The sequence below is a fragment of the Acinonyx jubatus genome, chromosome A1, assembly GCF_027475565.1.
Source record: "Acinonyx jubatus isolate Ajub_Pintada_27869175 chromosome A1, VMU_Ajub_asm_v1.0, whole genome shotgun sequence".
In the NCBI taxonomy this organism is placed as follows: Eukaryota; Metazoa; Chordata; class Mammalia; order Carnivora; family Felidae; genus Acinonyx; species Acinonyx jubatus.
In genome coordinates this window covers 235,194,798-235,213,456 of record NC_069380.1, presented here as the reverse complement: position 1 = coordinate 235,213,456, position 18,659 = coordinate 235,194,798, and the positions used below count along the sequence as shown (strand labels likewise).

The following is an 18,659-nucleotide window of genomic DNA, read 5'->3' as shown; positions in this document are numbered from 1 at the left end:
GTGTGCGGGGTGTGGGACCCCCGGCCCCAGGAGGGCCACACCTGACTCGGGATGCAGGCTAAAACCAGGGGCACCTGCTGCCTGCCTGCCTCCCTCCCTCTTCTTTCCTTCCTTCCTTTTCTTTCTTTTTCTTTTCTTTTCTTTTCTTTTCTTTTCTTTTCTTTTCTTTTCTTTCTTTCTTTTTTTCTTTCTTTTCTTCCTTCCTTCCTTCCTTTCTCTTTCCTTCCTTCCTCCCTTCCTCCTTCCTCCCTTCCTTCATCAAAACTCATGTATTTGGACAGAACTTGGACAAAGATCACCTGCCTCTGGGAAATTAAAACTGCACACAGGCCTCCCTGCAAATGTGCTGGGTCGGAGCCTGTCCCTGCGTTCAGCCTTCATGGCAATGCTCTCTGTGGATTTAACTGGGAGAGGGTGAACCCCGCAGTGTCCTCACATAAAGGACTCCGTTCCAAGGTGTAAAGGAAGCCAGACTGCTTTCTGGGAAGTACATTCTAACCCTAACTCTGGCCCAGGTCACAGGAGTTCAGAAATGAGGAAACATCAGAGCTGGAAGTGGGGTGCACTCACACCTGGGGGTTCCAACAGGAAGTAACCCCCAACACCCAGGTGACAGACACCGCTTTGGGACTCCCAAAACAGCAAATCACCACGAGGCTAACCAATTTCGTACTATTCAGTTTTCATGTCTTAACGAGTTATTTTCTGCCCAAAGAGATACTTAAGCTCCTTGCTAAATCTGCTACTAAATGACAGATGGCCTGGTCATTAGCCTGCAGGTGACTAACAGCCCCTCCCCAGCGGCACAGGTGAGGGCAGGCGCCCTCACCGCCTTCCCCTCACTCGGAATTTAGGTGAGTCTCTGAGCAGCCCTTGGTTGTCTCAGTCACTGCTGGATCGGTTTATTTACTGATTCGGGAGGCAGGCTCTGTATGCTTGCACAGGCTAGTTTCCTCTGTGGAAACCTTTGCATGATACGGTGCAGAGAAGTAAAAACTTCGCAGAGAAGTAAAAAGCTTCGCAAAGCACTGCTTTGTGACAAGCAAAATGTTTCTGCAAAGCGAAACTCGGAAGTTAGCATTTACAAGTTACATACTCCAGACCACACTGGGGACAGCTGAACAGTAACCACAGCTTTGCCACCAACGTATAAATACACCACGAGGATTCTGGCGAATATTCTGGCGAATATTCTGACACGGCCTCTGAAAGAGCGCAACCAGGTGTATACAAAGTAACCTTCCCTTTCTGAGGGGCTGAAACAGTCCACTCACCTGTTCTTTCTTGAGTGTCTTCCAGAAGCTGTGAGCCAACATCTAAAACCAGAATCTCTGCCTGGCGCTAAAGAACAGCTCCTAGAGCTGCTCCAAAGCCCGGCGGCTCCACGACCCTGTGGCCGGGGCCTGAGGGGTGTGGGGGATTTCTGGCTCGGCTCTTACATCTGGCCCCCTTCGCTCGTTCACTCACTCTACAGCTAGCTGAGTGTCCACAGTGCACCTCGCCTGAGCAGTAAGCACATAGCTTGGGACAGGACAGACCTGGCCCCTGTCCGTCCACACTAATGGGGGCAAGGCTGCAAAAGTGACAGGGATGCAGAGGTAGGAGGCACAGGCAGGAAGATGCAGGCTTACAGCAGCTGGCGCCCAGGGGTCAGGCTGCAGGTGGGGCAGGGCCTTGGAAGCCACCCGGAAGAAGAGTCAGGGCTCCGTCCCAGGGCAGCCCTCAGAGGGTTCAGAGCCATGGATCACAGGCGCGAAGGGGGATGGCCGGTGGGTGGGCCATTCAGGAGCCCAGAGGAAGCTGCTGCGCTCCTAACCCCCTCACAGCTGGGTAGGGCACCGCAGGCGAGGAGTTCGAGTCCGCGAGCCAAGGAACGCAGCAGAGGGGGACCAAAGACCACACAGGCAGGCAGCGACTGGCGTCTGGCTCCAGACAGACACAGGGACAAGGCCCAGGAGCCGACTGGGATGGCCCTGCTTTCTCCCGTCACCAGAAGGGATGCCACACGACCTTCTCTTCTCTGTCCTCAATCTTGTGCCCACCCTTCCCTCTCCCACCACAATAACCAAGTCCACCTAGAGGATGCTTCGAGAAAAAGCAGGCAGCCCACGACAACTTCAGACTGGGTTCAAGAACTTTTCACTTTGATATTGTTCCAAGTGAATAACTTTTTGCATTAAAGAAATCTAAGTATCACCCGAAAAAGTTCTGTCACAGCGGAAAATATACTCTCCGTCAACTGGACAACAGCTAAAGTCCTAAATCTGTACCTGTTTCTATTATGGTTTTGGAGCTAAAGGAAAGGCTGTACTGAGAGCAGTCTTCCAGAAACGCGAACACAAGGAACAACCAGAGGCCCAACACTGCCAGGAAGTGCACCCCACCGGGTCAGGGTGCCAGCCCCCACCGGGTCAGGGGGAGGCGCACCCCCACCGGATCAAGGTGGGCGCACCGCACTGGGGGGCGCACCCCACCGGGCCAGGGGGGGCGCACCCCCACCGGGTCAGGGAATGGAGCCCACCTTGGAAACCCTGGATCGATGTGAAGGAAAAGGACCAGTGTGGGGCCCCACTGCCTCCTGCAGGCCCCATCCTCAGCCAGGACCAGAGGGCGCCACGAACAAAACTGCACACTGTTCCCTCCCGTCACGGAACCGAGAGTACATAAAGCCGATTCCGTTACAGACCAACCCGGAGGGACCCCCCTGCACGCTCCGCACAACACAACTTGCAAACGCAGAGGCGGACATCCTGTCGCTCCCTTCAAGGCACCTCGCGCGGGCTCGAACGAGCCACGAGGTCCCCACACAAGAAGCTCATCAAGCGACAAAGTCCCATCCCGGGGGCGGGGGGGCCGCGCCTGTCCCTCGTGGGGCCTGCGAGCGGCGGGAAGGGACGCGGGACCGGGGGACCGCGCGGCGCAGAGCGACGGGGATGCAGGGATGGCGGGAAGGGGGCGTGGGGAGAAGGGATGTGGGGCCCGGCCCGGGGGGAGGGGAGGGGGCGAGCCAGAAGGGACGGGGACGGGGTGAGCGCGGCCAGCGGCAGGGCCGCGTGGGGGTCGCGGGCCGCGGGGGGCGGCGGGGTGGCCGCGGGGCCAGGCCGGCGAGACCCCCTCCCCGGCCGCAGGGGCTCGGGAGCGCACCCACCTGGGCCTTCCGCAGGGCGCCGAGGCGCAGCTCGTGCACGAAGGGGTTCCGCCCCGGGGGCGCCAGCCGCCGCGCGTCGCAGGCCCCCGCGCCGGAGGCGGGGGCGACCCGGGGACCGCGCGCCCGCAGCCTCATGACCGCCGCCCGCCGCAGGGAGCCGGGCGCCGGGCGCAGAGCGGGCGCGGAGCAGGACGCAGAGCGGGCGCGGGGCGCGGGGCGCGGGCCGAGGATGCGCGGCGGCCGGGGCGGGCGGACGCGCAGGCGCAGGCCGGCGGCGGCGTGACGCGGGGGGCGGGGCGGGCGGGCGGGGGGCGCCGGCGGGGCGAGGCCTGGGCGGACGGGGGCGGGGCGTCCCGAGAGCCCCGCCCCCGAGGGCCCGGAGGGCGGCCCCGCCCGCGCCCTGCGCCTGACCTCGGCTCCCGCCCTACCCCCCCCCCCCCGCCCCCACCCGCAGGGGATGGCGGGGCGTCCCAGACCGTCGGTCCTGAAGGGCGCCCAGGCTCCGGCGGCGCCCCTCCCGCAGTGGCCAGACGGCGGGGACCCTCAGGCCGGGCCTGGCCCCCCCGCGCAGCGAGGCCCGCCACGTCGCCCCGTCCTGCGGCAGCCCCCAACCTCCAGCCCCAGCCCCAGCCCAAATCCCAAGGGCCACGACGAGCCGGGCCGCACGTGCAGAGGCCCGCGCCGACTCTGTCGAAGCTCCACAGGGACGGGCCCAGACCCAGCTCTTGCCGCTTTTCCTGCTTGTCTGCCCTCGCTGGGACCTGACCTCCATGGGCGGCGGCGGGAGGGAAAGGAGGTTTCCGGGCGCTGCTGCTGGGTCCGTCTGTGCGGGTCCTGGTCGCGAGCTGCACCCCGAGAGCTGGCCTGCCCCGAGACGCACGGTCTCCCACCCGGGCAGTGCCATCCGCTGGAGGGGTGCACAGAGGCATTTGCTGATGGGACCCAGTGGTTCAACAGGGTCGTGAATCAAAGGATTCTTTCTTGTTGGCTCATTATTCCAGTTCATGGAATTACTCCCTTGCACGAAGGGGAGGCATTTGGGGATCCTTCATTTGTGGCACAGTATTAACTGGGCAAAAGGTATCAAAATTTATAAATTTCTAAAATTTACTGCAAACTCTACGTGGTGAGCAGGGCTAAGTTTCTGCGTGTGACTGTCCTTGTGACCCTGACGGGCAGGAGGTGACCCCTGAAGCAGGCAGCGGGCATGGGTGAAGGAGAGCAATTTGGACACAGTCCAGCAGCCCCTCGGTTCACATGATGCCTGAAATCATGAGGAAGTAGTCTAAATGCTTCCTGCATTGCTCTGGGACTAGGGGAAGGCCAGACCCTACTGTAGGACTGCCTGGCCATGGGGTCCTGGGTGTGTCCATGCCCTGTGAGGCTCCCCAGCCCTGTCCCTGCTTGGGCAGCAGGTCAGGAAGCGATCAACCCTCTGATAATCTAGCTGATACCCTGGCCAGCTGATACGGTGAAGTGTGACCTTGCTGGGGGCCCTCCTGTGTTTAGATGGAGAGAGGAACACAGGACAAAAGAGAGGCCGGTGACTCTGCGGTGGTCCATGACACCCTCCACAGCCTCACCTATACAGAGGCGAAAGAGTGGGGCGAGGTCCCCAAACCGTTTCGAAGCCTCACGCTGGACTGGGGCAGGTGACCTCTCCTCCAAACCTCGCTTGTCAAATCTGGAGAAGGAAACTGGTGCAGTGCCCACATTTCTGCTGTGCGTGATGGCAGGGTAGCCCTTGTGGGCCGCAGTGGGTGCTGTTTCCATTGCCTGCATGGCCGTGGGCACACTGCTGACCTCTGAGCATTCAATTGCCAACTGCCCTGATCACAGACACAAGAACCCAGCTGGGAGCTGGTGGGACAGTGTGAGAAGCTATCCAGGGACAGGCAACAAGGAGAGGGCTTTTCCACTCCTTCCCAACAAGCAGATCCATGGAGAAACCCCAAAGGCCAACAAGGGGAGAAAACAGCCAGGAGAGCAGGGGTAAGGAGTGGAGGGCCAAGAAGTGTGAGTCTATGGAGAGCAGGGGTGAGGAGTGGAGGGCCCAGGAGGTGGGTCCATGAACAAGAAGGGTGAGGAGTGGAGGGCCCAGAAAGGTGGGTCTATGGAGAGCAGAGGTGAGGAGTGGAGGGCCAAGAAAGGTGAGTCTATGGAGAGCAAGGGTGAGGAGTGGAGGGCCCAGAAAGGTGGGTCTATGGAGAGCAGGGGTGAGGAGTGGAGGGCCCAGGAGGGTGGGTCTATGGAGAGCAGGGGTGAGGAGTGGAGGGCCCAGAAAGGTGGGTCTATGGAGAGCAGGGGTGAGGAGTGGAGGGCCCAGAAAGGTGGGTCTATGGAGAGCAGAGGTGAGGAGTGGAGGGCCAAGAAGTGTGAGTCTATGGAGAGCAGGGGTGAGGAGTGGAGGGCCCAGTAGGGTGGGTCTATGGAGAGCAGGGGTGAGGAGTGGAGGGCCCAGGAGGGTGGGTCCATGAACAAGAAGGGTGAGGAGTGGAGGGCCCAGGAGGGTGGGTCCATGAACAGGAAGGGTGAGGAGTGGGGGGCCCAGGAGGGTGGGTCCATGAACAGAAGGGTGGGGAGTGGAGGGCCCAGGAGGTGGGTCCATGGAGAGCAAGGGCAAAAGTGAGGAGTGGAGGGCTCAGAAAGGTGGGTCTATGGAGAGCAGAGGTGAGGAGTGGAGGACCAAGAAGTGTGAGTCTATGGAGAGCAGGGGTGAGGAGTGGAGGGCCCAGAAGGGTGGGTCTATGGAGAGCAGGGGTGAGGAGTGGAGGGCCCAGGAGGGTGGGTCCATGAACAGGAAGGGTGAGGAGTGGAGGGCCCAGGAGGGTGGGTCCATGAACAGGAAGGGTGAGGAGTGGAGGGCCCAGTAGGGTGGGTCTATGGAGAGCAGGGGTGAGGAGTGGAGGGCCCAGTAGGGTGGGTCTATGGAGAGCAGGGGTGAGGAGTGGAGGGCCCAGAAGGGTGGGTCTATGGAGAGCAGGGGTGAGGAGTGGAGGGCCCGAGGGGATGAGTCCAGGGAAGTTCATTGTCTTGCACTGCTTCACACTTTCTTTGCTTCAGTTTTAATCCTGTGATGGAATATTCTAGAAGTCCCAGAGTGTTCTGGAGGCTTGACTAGGAGAAGTTGGGCTTGGGCAAGGGGTTATATGCAGTTTTCTTTCAGTGAAAGGAAAAAGACATTCATCTCTGGGACTTAGTTTCTTAGTTTGGAGAAACTGCCAGCTGGGCCCTCAGACTCGGACTGGGAAGGCAAATCCCGCGGCGTTATCCAGGGACCTTCTGGAACACACCCTGGTGCACAGAGCTGCGGGCCAGGCTCTGGGAAGCGCTAGCGGTGTCCCTGTGGCTCCTTGTTCCTACTCCGCTTCTGTCTGAGGAAGGCAGGTTCAGAGAGAAATGTTTCCACAGATGGACCGAGAGCACAGGACATGCTCGCGGGCGTGGGGCTGGGTGTTCTGGGTCTGTTTGCGGAGTTTTAGTTATTTACAGATTTCAGAGATGTTCTCCTCTGTTTCCTTCTGATACTTCTTTTTAGTTCTGCCTTTCATGTTGTTTCCAACCCATCCGCACGTTTTCTCCTCTACACTGAGACCCCGTAGTCGACACCATCATCCGCTCGCCTCCCCGGTCTGTGGCTCCTTTGGGCACGAACACAAGTGCTTGTGAAGCCATTTCCGGATGCTCCATTTCACGGTTTGTTAGTTCCTGGTGGCACCACACTCTTCTAACCGCTGCGCCTCTGGAATTGTGTGCGCTGGTGACCGGTAGGGTGAGTTCCTGTTGCCGCCTCTTCTTAAGTCTGTCCTGTTTCGCTAAAAAGTCCACTGGAAGCCTTGTTCTGGAATGTGCTAAGTGCACACTTCACAAGAATGTGTTGTAAGGGTACCTGGAGTCTGTTTCAGGTTGGTGCTCTAAGACACACAGACGTGGACGTGGGACAGAGGATGAAGTTTTCCTCGTGCTTCCCTAGGCATGGGGATGGGGTGCTCCCCGGGAAGCACCAGGGGCCGTCAGGAGGCAGCGGGGCGAGGGGGCAACGCCCTTCACTGCGGCTTCCCCGGGGGATGCAGAGGAGGGCGGGTGAGCAGGGCGGGGGGTGGGGTAGAGAGCCCACAGAGAGGAGGGGTGAGCTGGTTTGCACGTGAGAGGCGAGTTACTAGCTCCGGGAAGGGCCACCCTCCAGGGTCAGCAGGCCCGGTGTCAAAACGCAGAAACGGAAAGGCCTGTGTAAGGCAGACCTTCGGGGCCTGCGTCCAGAGGGGTCCTTCCACAGGCCGGCAGGACGGACCAACTCCTTGTTCACTGGCAATGCCTCCCCCATCACAGGAAGGCGGGAGCCCCTCCGCCCGGCCCCTCGGGCATGGCCCCTCCCGGAGCGGCCTCCCAGCCCTGCGGGCAGGTGGCCTCAGGTCTCTCCCCTCTGCTGTCCCCTGTGCCTGGACACCTTCATTCAAAGCTCCGCACTTCCTTCAGGTCTGGCTGGTAAGACCTGGGGGTCCTGTTAGCCCCGGCCCCTCGTGTGCGTATTGGCTCTCAGTACACCCGTGCAGCCCACGTGCATTTTACATGAAGTTCATTTGTTTGGAACAGGATAGTTTCCAAGACACCTTCTGTGAGTGAAATAGGGCCATTTTATAGGTAGTCAAACTGAGGCGTAACAGACTGAGGGACCAAGATCATAGCCAGGGCCACAGAAGGCTCTGGCCTCATTTCCAGGGGTGTTTCTTTCTGCCCACGTGTCAGGACTCCCCGGTGGGCACTGTCCCGTGGTCATCCATTTCCGCAGGCAGCTTTCCACAGAGAGGTCCTATTGTTACAACACTTGGATTCCAGATAGAACCACTTCCCTCAAATATGCAGACATCTCACATCAAATAGGGACGTAAATGCTTGATGTTATATTTTATGTGTAGGTTTTGACCATCGTGGAGGTGCAGTTTTAAAGGGCCCCGGAGATTAAAAAACTCATCCACACGGCACACTTCTTAGCCACGTCGTCTGTTTTATTTTCCTTGACGTTAAAAAAACCAATCCTCGTGTAAAACATGATCTGAAGTGATGATCTCTTCCATGGGTCTTTATCAAAATTTAAGAGGGTTTTGAAACTCAGAGGCATGGAAGCATTTTTTTTTTTTGGTGCTTGAGCACATCTTTCCTCACACTTTGGGCTTGCAGAACAAATGTTTACATGTAATTCCGCTTCCCCAAATGTCAAAAACCCCACAGATATGAAAACAGTTATTCTCAAAGGAGCCATCCCGCATGAAAAACAATTGCTTACAGTAAATTCTTTCTAGTTGGCTTTGAAAAATGCTGTGTCGAATTATTTCTGCCAATTTGCAGGGACAGCGATCTTGTTTAGCTGGGGGGAGGGCAAGTTTCCAAGGGGGGAGATTCGCCGTGAGGCCGGGGCAGTGGTCCGGGCCCCGGGAACCCGCTGGCTCTCCTCCCTGCGATGCCTCCTTATCGATAGAGAAGCACATGGCCCCCAGGGTGAAGCCAGCCTGCCCGGCCTGCCTGGCACCTAGCCGGGGGCCTGCCACCAAGTCCTGGCGCTTTGCAGAGAGGAACAGCTCCTGCTGGTGGGACCAGAGGGGTCCCGGGCAGGGGGACCCGAGACCCGGAATGAGGCCGGGAGATAGCGATGCACGAGGAGGAGGGAACGTCCGCCACCCCAGTGCAGGCAAGGCTCCTACAACCCAGACCCGGGCCGGTTGGGCGGGTGGCGCCTCACGTGGAGCCAGACCGGCTCCCTGCCCCCTTCCATCCAGCTGCTCCTTCCCCTCCTCCCTCCTCCCCTCCCTATCTTGCCGGCTGCAGGCTCCTGGACAGAGCCTGTCACACAGCTGGGTGGTATCGTGTGCCTCAGTCGCCCTCAGAGGTGAGTGGGCACAGCAGGTGGGGGTGGGCCGGGCAGGGGAGCCACGGTGTCCAGCCGTCACGTGCGTGGGCACTGGCACGTGAATGCAAAGCTACACCTGCGTGCACACCTGCCCTCTTCCCATCACCTCGCGTGCACCGACGCCCAAGCTGCAGTGACCCGGGCCCCCAAGGAGGTGTGCTTTTCACAAGTGGCTCATGCTTTAGCAAACAGGGAAACCATCCCGAGCGAGAGCATTTGGTCTCTCATCACAGAGGCTGGAAATCACCTGATCTGACTTCTTCACGTCAGGACATTGGCCATAAGAGGATCCTTGTACATATTTTCAACATTTGATGAGGCCAAGAACTCTCTTGTTGGATCGGAGGCCTTTGATAAGCCACTCAACTTTGAAGCCTTGCGGGAGAGAGCGTATCTTAAAACAAGGAAGCCGGTGTTTGTGTTTGAGGCAGGACATAGGGGGGTGGGGGGGTGGGGGGGCGTCCTTGAGCCCTGGGCTGTTTGCTCAGTCAAAACGGACACGGGATGTGTTTTGTTCATCGTGTGGTTTTGGGGAACGATCCCCAGTTAGAACATGTGTTGATAACTCGAGGCGACCCTGGTACTTGTTCCCAGCTGGAGGGGAATATTCGATGGGGGTCCGCAGAGCGTGGGCCCCGCCACGGAGGGTGGGTCCTACCACCACGGCAAACACGTCTGACCTCAGTCTGGCTCAGTTGTCCTTTTGGACAAAACTCCACATGGGTAATGATTTCTGACAGTGTTTTCGGCGATCTTCCTTCCCTCTGTGCTCAGAATTTATAGGAATTTATAGGATTGCCCCAGAAAGCTTCTCGTAACCAGCACCGTGCTTGTGACCAGGGTTTCGCACAGGCCACAGTCTTTCTTCCCTACGCGGGTTCCATCCTGTGACCCGAGAAGGTGGTGGCTTGGGGCCGTGGGCACGGGTTCTGCTGCAGCCCTGGGGGGTGGGAGGGAGGCGGTGGTCCGCCTCCCGTACCCTCCTTGGCTGGAAGGTGGGGTCGGGTTGAACCGGTCTGGAGGGTTTTCGAAGGGCTGGGAGGGTGAGTGCAGCCGCGGTGCCCAGGATGGGGTCTGACGCATGGCACACAGGCTGAACGTGAGCCACCGTAGCAAGTACGTGGCACTCACTTCCCGCCATCGGGGGGCTTGGGGTGGCCAGGGCACATGCCCACATCCTCGGTGCTCTGAGTTTGACGCGGCTCGTCAGTGCGGGTGTCGATTCTTTTCTGAAGGGGAGGGACTTGGTCACACGGCTTGGAGAATTAGATGCGGGTTGCAAATGGGGTTCTTCACTTCGACTCTGGAGCCTGTTACTACTTAACAAAGGCTCTACGTCCCACTATGCGTAAATAGGCACACGGACAAGGGGCCCTCCCGGGGGGCGGCCTGCGTGCAGGTGGGGGTCCGGCACCATCATTTACCAGGACGGGAACTTTGGCCAGGTCGTGTCCCCTTCCCGCCTGGGTCTGTCAGGTATGAACAGGTGGCCGGGCCCATGTCTGCAAAGGCAAAGCCTGCCCTCATCAGAAAAGGCTACCTCCCACCTCACTGCCGTGGGGTGCTGGGCTTCCGTGGAGCCCGCCAACCGGGCCGGAAGGTCGTCAGTTCTGAGTTCGAGTTCTATCCCGGTGTCTGTGGGAGTGGCCGCCTCCAGACCTGGCTTGTTCCGTCACCATCAGAGAGATTTAGGAAGGGAACAACTACCTGCGTGGTCCCGGGCCTGGGTCCCGAGGAGGCGGGCTGGGCGCGTGGGGGCGTGAGTCAGGGCCCCGGGTCCTCTTGCGTGCACCTGCAGACATTGAATCACACTGCGGAAGGCGGTAAGGACTAAGGGAGCTCTGACTTCCCACCTTTAAAACAGAAGCCCGGGGGAGGTGCTGCACAGAGCAGAGCAGCATGACCAAGGGGAGCCGGTCTCGTGTGTGATCGCGGCTGCCCCTGTGGGCAGCGCCTGGGGAGAAGCCGCGGGGGGCGACCGCGGAGTGCGCCCCGGGGCCCTTCCAGACCCAACTCCCACCGGGATAAGTGCTCACGAAAAATTCGCGCCTGGTTCCCAACAGGTGCGCCGTGACAAGGGGTCCCGAGTCCCCCATGCACGAGCAGCTGCACACGCAGACGTCTATGTGGCCCCTGCTGTTTGCAGCCACTCTGTACCTCACGGGGCACGGGGTGGGGGTCGGGTCCTGGGAGAAGCCGACGCGGGGCAGGGGGCACATCAGGGATGCAGCAGGTATCTGCTCGTCCTGCCTGCAGATGCCGTTTCCAGGGTTGGGGCTCAGAGCGAGGGGCACTGGGGGGTGCGGGAGGACTCTCTCCACTTGGCCGGGCCCAGAGGGGAGCCTCCCGTCTTGGGGGTTCTGAGGAGCACAGTGAGCTGAACCAAGTGTGGTCCCCTTTGTCCAAAGTCACAGTAGGGGCGCCCGGTGGCTTTGTTGGGGAAGCGTCAGACTCTCGATCTCGGCCCAGGTCGTGACCTCACAGCAGGGGCTTGGAGCGTGGCCCAGATCAGCCTGTCCGTCCAGCGTGCGATCTGAGCGAGGGTCCCCCGTCGGCCGCAGGGGTCCAGGCTGCACTTGGCCGCACCCGCAAAGAGGCTTCCAGGGCCTGCCCGCTGGCCCCCAATGGGCCAAGCCCAAGTTCCGTCCTCAGAGCCGCCCTCCGGTCACCAAACCCCAGGGCCGGGGTGCACTGCCCATACCTCCAGAAGCCCGGCTCCCTGCTGAGCTGTGTGCCTCCCTGCCAGATGAACCCGGCAAAGTGACCCACTCGTGACACGTCCGTCTGGGACCCTTCCTCGCTAGCGTGGGATAAGGGTCTCAGCTCTGCAGAAATCTTCATGGAAACTAGCCTTCCCTTCCATACACAGACCCCACCCCACCATCCACAACAACGAGGGTTTGCTTCTCCACAGGGGCTCTCGCCACCTTTCCTGGGGGAACCTCCTGGATCCACAGCCGCTCCCAGTTTAGGATCAGGGCTGCTGCGCGTGGCTGGTGTAAAGCTGCGTCACCTCCAGTTGGCGGGCGTGGAGGCCAGAGGGACAGATCCTGGCACCCCTTGCCCGGGTCTCTCTTTCCTGACCACTTACACGTGACGCTGTTTGGTCATCAGCCTCGGAGGGCGGGTCAGCGCCAGAGGACAGGGCGTTTATTTCCTTTCCTGACATGAACCAGCACCTGGAAGGTGCTGGGTGGGGATCTGGAGTGGTGAAGGGGTTTTGGCTGTGGTCACACAGTCTTTTTTTTTTTTTTTTAATGTTTATTCATTTATTTTTGACAGAGAGAGAGAGAGAGAGAGAGAGAGAGAGAGAGAGAGTGTGCACGGGCCAGGGAGGAGCAGAGAGAGGGGGAGACACAGAATCCGAAGCAGGCTCCAGGCTCTGAGCTGTCAGCACAGAGCCTGACGCGGGGCTCGAACTCAGTGAGATCATGACCTGAGCCGAAGTCAGATGCTTAACTGACTGAGCCACCCAGGCGCCCCAGTCACACGGTCTTATTTAGCCCAGCCCCACAGTACATGAGTGATTAAATGTGGAAAGTGTAATCTTTCTTCATGAATTTATCTTCATGAATCTGGGATAGAGAAGGATTTCCTCTGAAACCCACAAAGAGCACAAGTCATACAGAAAAACATTGATACATTTAAGTAAGACAACAGTGTAAAAGTCTCACAATAAACCACTGATGATACAAGCCACAAATTGTGCACAAAATAGTTACAAAGGATATCATTACAAATGGATTAGCATCCACACAACATGAAGAACTTGTACACAGCTTACAGGAAAACAAACAACAGAATCATGGGCACAGCGCGCGAACAGGCAATTCCCAGAAGAGGAAGCCCCCGCGGCAGAAAACACAGATGAAAGACGCTCCTGTTTGCTGGTCTGAGAGGCGCAGGACTGGGAGGTGCACCTGCCCCTGCACTCGCTGGAGGTGCGCCCCTCCCGCCCACCACTGCACAGTCCTGGGGGTTCTGACAAGGCCAAGCATTGGGGGCTATGAGGCGACACGGTACAAGGAGGAGGGCAGCCCCCCTGTGGGGGGGGACAGTTTGCAAACATCCAGCAAGTGATGTCCAGGCCCTGTGGCCTAGGAGTTACACCCCTGGGAGTACATCCCAGAGAAACCTCACTGAGGAGGGCACCTTTTATTGTGGAATTGAGAGAAAATGGGAACTGGGCATCAAGGAGGGAAGTGATAACCTAAGTTTGCGTGGTCACCTATGGAGCACCGAACAGAGTCAAATTAACCACTGGGAACTAAACGCACCCGCTGGTGTGAGTAACGAATGCCCCGGCGTAGCTCGAGAGCCACAGTTGAATGGGGATTTTTTTTTTTTTTTTAGAAGCACTGAAATACAGTGTAAGCACAAATGGGAGGCAGAGTGCGGGGGTGGGGGTGGGGGTTCCCAGGCCGCACTTTGAATGGGGCCCGAGATGTTTCTAAGCGACCGAATGGACAGGGTTTGACAGGCAGAGATGGCGGACCGTGATTTGGAAAGTTTCAGCCACGGCAAACAAACCCAGTGCGGCCAAGAGCGGGGCCAGGGGATGCGGAGGGAGGGAACCCTGGGGTCTGCTTAGAAAAGTGGGAGGGGGAGTCCGGTGGGAGTGAGGAGGCGGGTGGTGCTGAGGAAGCTTTCGAGGGCTCAGTCATAAACTGAAGTGTTAGGGTTTTAGTTTGATTTGGTTTGATAATGAAACTATGGCTTTTGCATTTTTAATTTCGGCTTTCCAGTTTTATTTTACGTTGGAGATTGAAACTGCTTTTCCGATAGGAAGGTTTTTTTCACCGCTAACAGAATTTTCGTGGATCTGGTTTTAGATGCGGCGCCTGGGTTTTCGGAACAGAGGGAAAGAGAAGTGGTGACTCGTCTGCCCCGCCCGCGTCTAGCAGTGTCAGAGCCTGTGGGGGATGGTCTTGCGGGTGTTTACGATGTCAGCAAAGGGGTTAGTCCAGGCTGGCGTCCGGCACAGACATTCTCAGCCGAATGCGTGTCTGAAAGGTAGGATTTGATCTCAATTATTCCATTCAGCTTCGTTAAAGGAGAGTAAGAGAAAAAAGAATTTATCTTAGCTTCTGATCCTATAACAACTTTATTTTAAATCCAAATGCCGCAGCCCTGGCGGGCTTTCTGCGTGGACTGGCATTTCGGCTGCTTTGGAGAAAGAAACCTCATTCACACAAGTCCAAGTTTTATGAACAGCCGTCCCACTTTCCCGCCGTGGCTGTGCTGTGATGTTGACCCAACACAACACACAGATCCCTCTGTCCCCCACTGGCCGCTGGCCAGGCGTCTTCGGTCTATGGAGCGAGATCACTCAGAGCTGGAAATCTCTGGGCGACAAAAGCCTCTGTTCCATCGATGACAGGCTTTGTACAGAAGGGTCCCTGCGTCACCACGGCTGTGGGTGACGAATCAGAGACGGGCGCCTGCTGAGAGAAAGCTCTTTAATTAGGCCATCCCGTCGGGCGGGGAGGAACTGAGGGCACCCCGATTCTGGTTCAGTAGGTGAACCCGGAGGAGTCCCATCCTACACTTTCTGGGGTGCTTGGAGTCCAGCGGCCCCTCACAGCCACCTCTTCTTGGCCTGCTCGACAGCACGAACCCTGGGTTTAGTGCTGGGGGGTGGACATTGGCCAGCACTCTGCTGCTGTCACCGGGAGGTCAGCCCACGTGCTCAGGACGGGGAGCCCGGTTCCAGGAAGCAGACGCCCTCCCCCTGACGCCTGGCCCGTTGCCTTTAGTTCTTGGTCCGTTTTGTTTCTTTGGCTTTGACTCCTGAGCTGTTTGGATGGTTCTCTGGAATGAAGGGGGAGGGGTCGCCGATGCCCGGTGCCCCAGGGGACAGTGCGTCCAGGGAGACCCTGCGGTGGGCTGGGGCCGCTGTGATCACCACTCTGCACCCAGCTGGGGAGGGTGGGGTCCTGTCCTAAGAAGTGGCCTGAACCCGGACCCCCCCACCCTGGACAGGTGAGATAGACAGTAGGTGACAAGTCACAGGTGTAGCCCCGGAGAGGGACCCCGCCTGCCACACAGGGCTACACGGCCACCCTGGGGCACCAGGTGACCCAGGAGGGCTGCGGAAGGAAGGAGGCTGGGTCATGACAAGAGCGCAGGGCGGCCCCTGGCCGGAGGGGGCGCGGGGTGGGCCTGTTTGGACATTCTACGTCCCGGCAGCAAGTTGGACGCCATCGGCCCCCTCCCCGGGGACCCAGCCCAGGCCAGTGTTTCTGGTGAGGGCAGGGCACTCAGGGTCGGGCTGCAGATGCTGGGACGCTCTGCGATGTCACGGTGCCGTCTCAGATATTTACATTTGGATGTTTCTTCTTGCCGGCTGTGGGGTGATCTTCTGAAGGTGCTTGTTGTTCAGAGAAATGCACTCAGGTCCCGACGGAGGGATGGCACCCCTCCGTGTGGGGGGCCCTGGGCCCCTTTCGGGACTCAGCAGGAGAGGAAGGGACACGTTTCCTCCTCTTCTCGGGCACAATCCCTAAAGTGCCACTTGGCCCAGACCCCCAGGGGCAGAAACAGGGCTGACCGCAGCCCCTGGGCCTCCTCTCTTCAGGCACCTCCCCCAGGTGCTCTCCTGCCCCAGTCACGCCCCTTCCTCTCTCCCTTCAGACCTTGTGCCTCTGGGCAACACCGGAGCATGGTGTCCAGAGGGTTGGTGCAGTGACCCCTGACCCCTGTGTGTACGGCCCCCACTCCCATCTCTTGGTTCCCGACGAGCCCCTCCCGACACACAGAGAAAACGGGGTGCAGCGTGGGCAAGCCTGGGCAATGGGGCTTTGCGAGGGCGCCCACCCTCCCACGGGGCTGAGGGCCACGCGAGCCAAAGCTCGACCTCGCGGGCCTGGTCCTGCCCTGCTTGCTTTTCTCGAGTGTGTCTGGGAGCAGGTGGGGCAGCGGGTTGAACCCTGCAGCGCGAGGCAGGGAAAGGGCGGGAGAGCCTGGAGGCGTCACGATGCAGGGTCTGTGTGCCAAACAGAAATTCTGCAGACCCAGCCCCGTGTGATGCAGGCGTGGGGCCGGCAAGGGCCGGGTCACTTTGTGTCCTTGACTGAGGCCGGGCCCACGCTCCTCAGACTTTTCCTCTGTGGGACGAGGGGTTCGGTCCCTCGGCCCCACGCGCGGGCGAATTTTACCGTGTTTTTATGGCAGCCCATCAGAGGCCTGGCGGCCGGCATGACCCGAGGGGGCTGGGCCCTGGGAGGCAGGAGCTGTCTCTGGCGCCTGTCCACACCCTGCGTTCCCTGCGGTGGGCATCTCGGCACACAAGGCTTTCTCCCCTAACGCTTTTCTATTGAAATCAGGGTCATCTGACCTTTGCGGCCAGTCCTTGCTCTTAAACTTTCACTCTTTAAACTGAGTGCTCCATCCGCCCCCCGAGCGAGGGGAGCACCGTCTGCCTTCTGCTCATCTCTGACGTGCCCGTGACGCAGGCGGGAGGACGCCCACGATCCCGAGCTCAGCGCACGGAGGCGGGACCCAGCGCCCACCCGCCGTGTGGACAGCGTCCTGTGGCCAGCGGGGCCACGGGCGGAAGTGAGGCCGGCGGCACCCACACCCGGCGGGCGAAGCCCTCGGGCCCAGAGGCCACGAGGCTGCTGGGGCGGCCACTGCGGGTGCCCCGCCCCGGGGACCAGGTCCCGCTGTGCAGCCAGGTGCTGAGGGTGTGGCATGTGGAGCTAACATTCGCTAGGCCGCCACATCCTGCAAGGGCCTGCGCCTGGCCTCACGGGACCCTGCGCCTGCCGAGTCAGGACGCCCCCACCTGCCGCCCAGACGTGGGCACACGTGTCTGAGTCGGGTGCGGTCTCCGGGGCCTGCTCACTGGTGATGTCCCTCAGCGAGCAGGTCCAGGGCAGGGACAGGCCTCCGTCATGGGTCAGGGGTCAGCGAACGAAGTGTTCCAGGAACGCAGCCCCGCCAGCTGCTGGGTGGCTACTTGAGGATGAGTGGCCGACACGGAACGGCCTGCGAAGCCCGGAACCATTAGGGTCCAGCTGTACGTACAGAGCGCGTTCGCAGGCCTCAGTCAGGCCAGGGACGAGCAGGGGCCGGGCCAATGGCCGCTGCCCGACCCCCAGCACCACCTCTGGAGGGAGCGTGCAGGGGTCCCTGAACCAGGGGGTCAGCCCCCAGGTGAGTCCAGGGGGAGGGGCTCTGGGGGGACACAGTCAGGGCTCTCCCCGAAACCGGGGTGGGCCCCCGGGATGCAACATGGCCTTCACGTGAGCAAGCGGGACCCCAGCCTCAGCCAGGCTGCCGGGGGGTGGGGGCGGCCCCCTCCCAGGGTAGGGTCTCTGTGGCGGGAGGAGCAGCCTGGTCCCCCTTCCCTGCCTTCCCCTCTTTCCCCCTCTTCCCCCCTTCCCCCCCTTCTGACCCTTACCCCCTTACTCTCCTTCCCCTCTTCCCCCCCTTCCCCCTTCCCTCCCCTCCACGGCAAAGGCTACAGACACAGGGGACTTCCCTCCCTGAATGCTAATCAGGGGGCGCAGGGCACGTCCCCCAGCACGCAAGGGTCCCCCAGGGGCACAGGGTGCAACCCCCAGAGCACGAGGGTCCTGGGGGGGCACACGCAGGTGTCCCTGTCAGCGGTGCACCTTGTATGGAGGGTCTGGGTTCAGGTCAGGTTCTGGGCCTCGGTGGGCATGCCCGGAAGGGCTGGGTGTGGCAGGGGCCATCTCTGCCCAGCTCCTAGTGGGCAGACACTCACTCCCCTGAGTTTCCTGCTCTTCCGCAGGGTCAACGGAGCCACTCACGGACACAGCTTCCAGGTGCCCCAGACCACTGGGTGTCCAGGGCCGGGGCTGTGTCAGGACAGCCCCTTCCCCAGCAGAAGCTCCTTGTAGCCACGGCCTTTCACTTGGGGAACCTAAGCCGGGCAGGGGACGGTGCCCAGGCCACCATGGCGTGTGGGTTCCGTTTGTGAGCATCTGGGGGCCGTGGAGGGACCATGTCCCCACTGCCCCTCGAGCGACTGTGGGCCGTGAGTGCTGGCGACTGCTGCAGACAGGAACTTGTACTTGAGCGCGTCAGCTGACTCTTCAAAATCAGCAGGTCAGGGACACGTGCCGTGGACCAGAGCCAGGGATGGGCGGCTCCCAGGACCAGGACGCGGGTGTGTCCACACGGGGCACGCTGGGGCATGGAGACGGGAGGCTGTCTCATGGCCACTCGGCTCCCCGGGTTCCCCCGTCCTGCCTGTCAGGTGGGGACATTGCTTCTCTGTTCCACTTGGAGCTCAGGCTCCTGACCTGCCTGCCCCGGGGGGGTCTGCAGGGCGCCTCAATTGTCGCTGTCTGCTTGGACACTTGGGGCTAAGGCTCTGGGGCTCCGGATGGGGCTTCATCTGAGTGGGGTTTTGGAGGACGTGGACCCCTGAGCAGAGGGGAGGTTGGGGCTGAGTCTGGGGCCCTGCTGCTGGGGGCTGTCGGGGGGCGGGGTGGGCAGCCAGTGAAGGAAGGCCGCGGGGATTTGCCTGAAGGCGTCTGCTCCGGTCCGGGAGTGCTGTCATCTTGCAGTGAGAGCGAGCCTCGGAGAAGCTCTGGAACGTGGGACTTCCAGAATATTCAACGTGACTCCTCGTGA

General features: G+C 60.1%; 1 protein-coding gene across 2 annotated transcripts in view; it reads right to left on the bottom strand.

The window, feature by feature from the left end:
- Positions 1-3,400, bottom strand: part of LPCAT1 (lysophosphatidylcholine acyltransferase 1) — a 45,054-nt gene extending 41,654 nt beyond the window's left edge. Inside the window, exon 1 of one of the 2 annotated variants that reach the window (XM_027073688.2) lies at positions 3,149-3,400. In XM_027073688.2, the coding sequence (XP_026929489.1) occupies positions 3,149-3,283 (135 nt within the window). In that variant the 5' untranslated portion in view covers positions 3,284-3,400. Of the gene's footprint in view, positions 1-1,274; positions 2,404-3,148 lie in introns of those variants that run through there. The other variant, XM_027073692.2, reaches the window with a different exon arrangement.
- Between the last annotated feature and the right edge of the window lie 15,259 nt (positions 3,401-18,659).